Genomic DNA, 9,585 nt, shown 5'->3' with positions numbered 1-9,585 from the left:
ACTTATTTGAAAATGGACTTGAGGACATTGCCGGGTAACCAATTTTACTGCCTGGAGTCTGGAGAAGACATTTCTGATTCGGAAAAAACCATCCAGATAGAAAAGTTTGGTAAAAAAGTTCTAATTTGGCAAGCCATATGTGAATGCGGGCATAAATCCACGCCATTCTTCACTATGGGAACCATCAACACTGAAATTTACGTGAAAGAGTGTCTTCAAAAACGTCTTCTGCCCTTCCTACGTCATCATAATGGCCAAATTATGTTTTGGCCGGATTTGGCTCCAGCACATTATGCTAATATCACCCAAAAGTGGTTCGAAGATAACAATGTGCATTACGTGAGGAAAGACTTGAATCCACCTAATTGAGCGATATTGGGCTCTGATGAAAGCCAAACTTTTAAAAATGGGGAAACCAACCAAAACTATTTCAGACAAAACCGTTGTACAAAACTTGATGTCAGGTCTCTCCAGAAAAGTTCGGGCGTATGGACAGAAACGAATAAATTGACACAATTTCTTTTCGTATTATCACTATAAACATTTAGTTTTATATTAATTAAAACAAAAATATAAAAAAAAGTTGTCGTATGCACTTAATGGGCGTTTTTTAATTTGGAGAACTTTCTGTACCGGTCCTTATATACTTTCCGTTCAGCTGTTTGCTTCATAATAAAAAAAAATTGGCCGCGCTCGAGAATGTCAAGGTAACGTCTTTTTTCAAGTTTGCGACCCCCCCAATCCCTTGTGTCACGCTCAAATCGTCAGATTATTGAAATGCACACTTTTCAGCATGTAATTAACCCACCATTTCTCAATCTGACTCGCTCGAGTAAATCCACCTATAAATTTTGTTTACTATTCTGATCAGCTGTCCTATGCGCGCATAGATGGCTTAGATTTGGCAGAGGTACTCAACAGGATGCAGGGTATTCCCCATATGTTAATCTGATGCGCTCGAGTAAGTCCCCGAATCCCCTCTTGGGCTCCCCCACTATTAAGAGAGGGATTTTCTTCAGATTACATTAAAATATTCACGGTGCCTAAAAATGTTGGTTACTTAGCGGTTTAGGTGCTTAAGCGGGTTTCACTGTACTTTATTAGCGGCGGCTTGTAATGAGCGGGAAGTGTGCCCTCCCTGCTTGAATATATCGGTTTGTTGATCCTCAGAGACACCAGGTGAGAGAGTCAAGTGGCGAAGATGCTGGCGGTCGGTTGTGATTGCAGAATTTCGACGTCTGATCTTCTTTATGTTTTCGGCGCACTTACGTGCACGAATCTTGCCTGTTAGAATGTAGTGGTCCAGGTTTTTATTTAATCCACGGCTCTTACGTATGTCTGGAATACTGTAAACCAACCTTGCGTCAATCACAACGCGATCGATTTATTAATTCTCTATTCCCACATTTTAAAAATTAAAAAAGCCTCTATACCAAAAAATTAATATTTGGCGCTTTTATTTAAAAAAAAAATTCTACTTTAATTTGTAATGTGCGTCGCCGTATCCGAAAAGCCAATTGTTTTTAAGTGAAGCTTTTGTGGATTTGCCCGAGTGTTTTCAAGCGCCTCCACCCACACAAATACGGCAAAAGAAGTGATACATTTGTGAAAATGATAAAAAAATGTTTGTTAAGGAATTATAATAAATTTCATAAAAACTTTCTTTTCTAAAGATTTCTAACAAAAATCGATGTAACCAAAATTGCTTGCTCTTAATAATTCTGTATAATTATAAAGATAACAGACAGGCGAAAACGTTGATATCAATCTGTAGATTCTTATACTCTTTTTATTTGAGTAATTTGATTTAGTGTCAATATATAGTATTTATGCAAGTATGTATATATATATACATACGTAAGTCTGTATGTACAGCGCTGAAAATGTTATTCTTCATTTGAAGAGCTTGTGCATTTGTTGGGATGTTAAATTACTGTTACGTACGTACGTACGTATGTATGCATGTGTGCACAACACATTATCTGCATACACACAATGTATGTACATATATGGAAGATTGAACACATACGTATTAGTATATAAAAGAAACATTTTTGCAAATTTCTGCACAGTGTTACAGTTAGCATCACCAAAAACACTAACGGCAGCAGCATTGTCCGCAGCAATTATCAGTTCCAATATAACATGAGAAACGTTCTTGGTAAGTTGAACTCAAGTTTTTCGTAACCAATTCTATTGCCTTCAGTTTACTATTCAATAATTCCTTCATGATTTCGTAGCATTCCTTGGTGCGCTTTTAGCTTTGGCGGCTTTAACAAACGCCGCCGCTGTAAATGGAAGAGGATGTAGCGGAGAAGAACCAATTGTGACCACAACAATTGCTCCATGTACAAGTTCAACACCTGCACCAACAACAACAGCGCGCACAAGAAGTACTACAACAACATCCAGCGTTACTACCACTGAACCAACAACCGCGTGTGCCCAATCAACAACCACTGCTATCACTACAACTCCTGCTCCAGCAACAACCACAGTCCTTACAATAACTACCACGTTTACTGCAACAACTCCTGCTCTAACCACAACCACGTGTTCAGCATCAACTACAGTTCCTACAACAACTACCACGGTTGTTGCAACAACTCCTACTACAACAACAACCACTGCAACTACTACAACTCCTTCTCCAACTACAACCACAGCTGCTATAACAAGTACCACGGTTGTTGCAACAACTCCTACTACAACAACAACCACTGCAACTACTACAATTCCCGCTCCAACTACAACCACGTTCTCAACAACAACCACAGCTGCTATAACAACTACCACGGTCGCTGCAACAACCCCGATTACAACCACGTGCTCAGCATCAACTACAGTTCCTACAACAACTACCACGTTTGTTGCGACAACTCCAACAACAACCACTGCAACTACTACAATTCCCGCTCCAACTACAACCACGTTCTCAACAACAACCACAGCTGCTATAACAACTACCACGGTCGCTGCAACAACCCCGATTACAACCACGTGCTCAGCATCAACTACAGTTCCTACAACAACTACCACGTTTGTTGCGACAACTCCAACAACAACCACTGCAACCACTACAACTCCGGCTCCAACTACGACCACAGCAGTTATAACAACTACCACGGTCGCTGCAACAACCCCTCCTACAACAACAACCACTGCAAGTACTACAACACCAGCTCCAAGTACAACCACGTCCTCAACAACAACTACAGCTGCTATAACAACTACCACGTTCACGTGTTCAGCATCAACTACAGTTAATACAAAAACTACCACAGTTGTTGCAACAACTCCTACTAAAACAACGACCACTCCAACTACTACAACTCCGGCTCCAACTACAACCACAGCAGCTATAACAACTACCACGGTCGCTGCAACAACCCCTACTACATCCACGTGCTCGGCTTCAACTGAAGTTCCTACAACAACTACCACGGTTATTGCGACAACTCCAGCAACAACCACTGCAACCGCTACAACTCCGGCTCCAACTTCAACCACAGCTGTTATAACAACTACCACGGTCGCTGCAACAACTCCTCCTACAACAACAACCACTGTAAGTACTACAACACCAGCTCCAAGTACAACCACGTCTTCAACAACAACCACAGCTGCTATAACAACTACCACGGTCGCTGCAACACTTCCTACTACAACAACAATCACGTGTTCAGCATCAACTACAGTTCCTACAAAACCTACCACAGTTGTTGCAACAACTCCAACTACAACAACAACCACTCCAACTACTACAACTCCGGCTCCAACTACAACCACAGCTGCTATAACAAGTACCACGGTAGCTGCAACAACTCCTACTATAACAACAACCACGTGCTCAGCGCCAACTACAGTTCCTACAACAACTATCACGGTTGTTGCAACAACTCCTGCTACAACAACAACCACTCCAACTACTACAACTCCGGCTCCAACTACAACCACAGCTGTTATAACAACTACCACGGTTACTGCAACAACTCCTACTACAACAACAATCACGTGTTCAGCATCAACTACAGTTCCTACAAAACCAACCACAGTTGTTGCAACAACTCCAACTACAACAACAACCACTCCAACTACTACAACTCCGGCCCCAACTACAACCACAGCTGCTATAATAACTACCACAGTCGCTGCAACAACCCCTACTACATCCACGTGCTCGGCATCAACTGAAGTTCCTACAACAACTACCACGGTTATTGCGACAACTCCAGAAACAACCACTGCAACCGCTACAACTCCGGCTCCAACTACAACCACAGCTGTTATAACAACTACCACGGTCGCTACAACAACTCCTACTACAACAACAACCACTGCAAGTACTACAACACCAGCTCCAAGTACAACCACGTCCTCAACAACAACCACAGCTGCTAAAACAACAACCACGGTCGCTGCAACAACTCCTACTACAATAACAACCACGTGCTCAGCATCAACTACAGTGCCTATAACAACCACCACGGTTCTTGCAACAACTCGTACTACAACAACAACCACTGCAACGACTACAACTCCGGCTCCAACTACAACCACAGCTGCTATAACAACTACCACGGTTACTGCAACAACTCCTACTACAACAACAACCACTGCAACGACTACAACTCCGGCTCCAACTACAACCACAGCTGCTATAACAACTACCACGGTCGCTTCAACAACTCCTACTACAACCACGTGCTCAGCATCCACTACAGTTCCTACAACAACTACAACGGTTGTTGCGACAACTCCAACAACAACCACTACAACTCCGGCTCCAACTACAACCACAGCTGTTATAACAACTACCACGGTCGCTGCAACAACTCCTACTACAACAACAACCAGGTGCTCAGCATCAACTACAGTTCCTACAACAACTACCACGGTTGTTGCAACAACTCCTACTACAACAACAACCACTGCAACTACTACAACTCCGGCTCCAACTACAACCACAGCTGCTATAACAAGTACCACGGCAGCTGCAACAACTCCTACTATAACGACAACCACGTGCTCAGCACCAACTACAGTTCCTACAACAACTACCACGGTTGTTGCAACAACTCCTACTACAACAACAACCACTGCAGCTACTACAACTCCGGCTCCAACTACAACCACAGCTTCTATAACAAGTACCACGGCAGCTGCAACAACTCCTACTATAACAACAACCACGTGCTCAGCACCAACTACAGTTCCTACAACAACTACCACGGTTGTTGCAACAACTCCTACTACAACAACAACCACTGCAGCTACTACAACTCCGGCTCCAACTACAACCACAGCTTCTATAACAAGTACCACGGCAGCTGCAACAACTCCTACTATAACAACAACCACGTGCTCAGCACCAACTACAGTTCCTACAACAACTACCACGGTTGTTGCAACAACTCCTACTACAACAACAACCACTGCAGCTACTACAACTCCGGCTCCAACTACAACCACAGCTTCTATAACAAGTACCACGGCAGCTGCAACAACTCCTACTATAACAACAACCACGTGCTCAGCATCAACTACAGTTCCTACAACAACTACCCCGGTTGTTGCAACAACTCCTACTACAACAACAACCACTGCAGCTACTACAACTCCGGCTCCAACTACAGCCACAGCTGCTATAACGACTACCACGGTCGCTGCAACAACTCCTACTACAACAACAACCACTGCAGCTACTACAACTCCGGCTCCAACTACAGCCACAGCTGCTATAACGACTACCACGGTCGCTGCAACAACTCCTACTACAACAACAATTACAGTTCCTACAACAACTTCTACGCGAACAACAACTACAAAAACTCCTGCCCCGACAACGACCACCGTTGCTGCAACAACTACAACGACATCAACTGCGTGTGCGGCGTCATCAAGCACAGTTCCCACGACAATTTCTACAAAAACAACCACTACTGCCACTCCAATATCTCCCGCTCCAACCACATCTCCTGTTATTGCTACAACAAAGAAACCATGCGAAACAACCATTCCGCCATGCACCACAGTACCACCACCTTGCTCTGACTCGCTCTCTGTAAAATCCAATAGCCAACAAGCTAAGCCATCCATTGCTATAACGCATCCACAAGCCACCGATTCCAATAACGATCATTATGTTCTGACGGCTTGTTTGGATAAAAAGAACGGCTTCCTGTTACCTGCGTTGAGTAACTGCAACGATTTTTACATTTGCCGTGAAGGAGTTGCTGTTCAGGTCACTTGTGGTGACTTGCATTTCAATCCTCTTAGAGGAGTGTGCGATCTTCCCGAATATGCTGGCTGCATTCGACATGTGTCATATTGAGCCTCGAAAGCACTGCCAGAAAAACTATGAAATCGAAATTTAGGACCTACCAAAGTATTGATGATTGATGATGTGTAATAAAATGTTTAAATTTATATTATTAAAAAAAAAATTAAGTAACTATTCCCGAGAAAATAAAAGCAACATTCAACTAAATTTGAAGTTTTTCATTTCATGCATAAAAATTGTCAAATCATTATCCCAGTAACGGATTTGTATACTAATAATATATTGGCGCGGAGGGACCTGCAGTTTTACACCTACTCCGAACGGCGATTGTATTTATTTTTACGATAAGCTGTTTGTCATGGCAGAAATACACTCAAAGGTTTACCACTGCCTGCCGAGGTGCGACCGCTATTAGAAAAACTTTTTTTCTAATATCTTACAATCACTGCTAACAACTACACCACAACTGGATAAAATAACGCCTACCCAATCAACGCAGTTAAAGAAAATCAGTTTTTTACGCTCCTGTAAAATTTGAGTACCGAAAGCAGTGCATGGAATTTACCACTTTATTGGTAGATAGATCTACCAACTTTTTAGCTATATTATATTTTCTACTATTTTTACCAAAAAAGGCTAAAAATTTACCAATATATTCCGGAATGAAACAAAGAGATTTAAATGAACATACTTATTTTGTCATCGAACACACTTCAAATAAACATTAAAAGTTAACTCTGACGGAGAATAATGGTTTGAGCCTCCCTCCTACTGAATTAATACGGGGCCTGAATCAGGGCATCCGTGATAAAATCAAATTTAATACGAAATTCGGTCGTGAGTTCGCTTTTTCAATTCAAAGTCTATTGGAGAAAAACAGCTGTTACATACTTTATTTCATTCGATTGTAATCGCGATTCCTTCGATCACGGATGCCCTGATGCGGGCCCACAGTTATGTATGTATGTATGTTTTTTGTTGAATATTTTATTCACGTGAAATAGTTTTTTGTTTAATCTAACAATAAAATTTATCCTAAAGCGAATTCATATAAGATCATAGCAGGTGTATAAAACAATACTTACACTAACAATGGCAGAAGAATTACATCAAAAACATCATTTTGACATTAAGAACCACCGAGAGGACAATCCAGCCGTTCTGGTAGCACCATCTTTTATGAAATCGCCATGTTTTATTCTATAACTATTTAATATTGTTTCCTTTAAAAATTTTTGATGTCCGCTATTGATTTTTTCGAAGTCCACGCACTGACCGTAAACTAGGCGGTTTTTCAAAGGCAGCGACAATATTAGCTTTGTTCCACACGAACCCGTGGTATCCGCGGGTGCCCAAAACAGTCCAGAAAGCGTTACTCACGCTAGAAAAATGGGTAATAGAGAGCGAATATTTTCCACTTTTGGGTCGTAAATGTCTTATTCTTCGTGCCCGAAACAGCCCGGACTTTTTTCCGGGCAGAAATGTGCAAGAAGTCAATTTGAAATAACAGCTGTTGTTTGTTTACATCCGGTATAAAATTTTGTTAAATATAAAATTATAAAATAGGACTAAAGGTTCAGAAATGGAGGTATTTGCTAACTTTATTAACTATATAAGATAAATACACATAAAATCATTGTTTAGAACTGATTTGTTGATTCCGGGCGGGAAAAGTGGTTTTTGCGTTCCTCACGCTCTGGGCACTTTTGGCACGGGTTCACACATTTTTGACACTTGTGAGAGAGTAACTTACTTTTACGCTCTAATTACCAAAACAGCCCGGAAAGCGTGTGGAATAAACCTATTATATGATCTATTCTATTTCATAAAATAAATTTGTATCACAGTGTAAAAGCTTCTATGGGTCTTAGGCTTCTTCTTCTCTATTGGCGTTGTAACCGCCTAAGCGATTTTGGTCGAGTCCAAAACAGCAAGCCAGTCGTTTCTCTTCTGTGCCAACTGACGTCAATTGGAAATGCCAAGTGAAGCCAAGTCCTTCTCCACCTGGTCTTTCCAACGCAGAGGAGGCCTTCCTCTTCCTATGTTACCATCATTGCGACTCGCGTTTAATGCTTTCAGAGCTGGGGCGTTTCTATCCATTCGAACGACATGACCTAGCCAGCGGAGCCACTGAATTTTAATTTGCTGCACTACGTCTATGTCGTTGTAAAGTTCATACAGCTCATCGTTAAATTGCCGGCGGTATTCGCCATCGCTGACGCGCAAAGGACCATAAATCTTGCGCAGTATCTTTCTCTCGAAAACTCCAAGAGCCGCTTCATCAGATGTTTTCATTGTCCATGCCTCTGCGCCATACACCAGCACAGGCATGATGAGTGACTTATAGAGTGCGGTTTTTGTACGATTAGGGAGGACTTTATTTCTCAGTCGAAAGTTGCACTTGTTGGCAAGAGTAATTCTCCGTTGGATTTCAAGGCTGACCTTATTATTGGTGTTAATCGTGGTTCCCCATAAACGAAGTCGTTTATTTTTCAAACTTGTAACTGTGGTGCCAAGATGCGTATGCTCTGACTGTTTGTGTGATGACAGGAGATACTTCGTTTTGTCCTCGTTCACCACCGGACCCAATCGCTTTGCTTCTCTATCCAATCCCGAGAAGGCAGAACAGACGTAGCCATTGTTTTTACCGATAACATCGATGTCGTTGGCATACGCCTGCAATTGTACGCTTTTGTAAAGTATTGTGCTTGATCGGTTCAGTTCTGCGGCTCTTATTATCTTCTCCAGCATCAGATTAAAGAAATCACACGAAAGAAAGTCCCCTTGTCTGAAACCTCCTTTGGTATAAAACGCCTCGGACAGGTCCTTCCCTATTCTGACGGAGCTGGTGGTATTGCTCAACGTCATTTTATAGAGCCGTATTAGTTTCTCGAGGATACCGAATTCCGACATCGCGGCATAAAGGCAACTTCTCTTCGTGCTGTCGAAACCGACAAATAGATGGTGTGTGGCGATCCTATTCTCGCGGGTTTTTTCCAAGATTTGGCGTATTGTGAATGCCTGATCTATGGTGGATTTTCCAGGCCTAAAGCAACACTGATGGAGGATGGTTCCGTGCGCAGAAGTGGAAAACTTTTGACTGCCATTCACCTGGGAGTGGCCAGAAGCGATTCTTGTGCGTACGGTTCAAATCGCAGCTCACAACGTCCGGATATTTATATCCACGTATCCTCTGGGTAGCAACCAAACACCCGTTTGGGAGCGAGCTAAAGTGAGAAGGCGTAAAACTTCGCGTGCGCTGGGTTTGGGTCCCGCCACGTTAAAACCCCGCCCAATGAAAA

At 42.4% G+C, this 9,585-nt stretch overlaps 1 protein-coding gene across 1 annotated transcript; it reads left to right on the top strand.

Annotated features, from left to right (window-relative positions):
* Positions 1–2,346: 2,346 nt before the first annotated feature.
* Positions 2,347–6,459, top strand: LOC108358088 (mucin-2-like). The gene is made up of 3 exons (XM_017609233.1): positions 2,347–2,413; positions 2,487–3,218; positions 3,297–6,459. The coding sequence occupies exons 1-3, from the start codon at positions 2,347–2,349 to the stop codon at positions 6,332–6,334; spliced, it is 3,837 nt and encodes a 1,278-aa protein (XP_017464722.1). The 3' UTR covers positions 6,335–6,459.
* The last annotated feature ends 3,126 nt before the right edge of the window (positions 6,460–9,585 follow it).

This window comes from Rhagoletis zephyria, unplaced genomic scaffold (assembly GCF_001687245.7).
Source record: "Rhagoletis zephyria isolate East Lansing unplaced genomic scaffold, Rhagoletis_zephyria_1.1 Rzeph_scaffold_00205, whole genome shotgun sequence".
Classification (NCBI taxonomy): domain Eukaryota; kingdom Metazoa; phylum Arthropoda; class Insecta; order Diptera; family Tephritidae; genus Rhagoletis; species Rhagoletis zephyria.
Note: the sequence above shows the minus strand (reverse complement) of the source record. Positions and strands in the feature narration are given on the sequence as shown.

What these genes read in the sequence shown, in the direction of transcription:
- LOC108358088 (XM_017609233.1), top strand. Translation starts at nt 2,347, where the DNA reads ATGTACAAGTTCAACACCTGCACCAACAACAACAGCGCGCACAAGAAG. An exon ending in GTACTACAACAACATCCAGC is followed by an intron (nt 2,414 to 2,486) that starts GTTACTACCACT and finishes CTCCTGCTCCAG; the next exon opens with CAACAACCACAGTCCTTACA. An exon ending in GTCCTCAACAACAACTACAG is followed by an intron (nt 3,219 to 3,296) that starts CTGCTATAACAA and finishes TTGTTGCAACAA; the next exon opens with CTCCTACTAAAACAACGACC.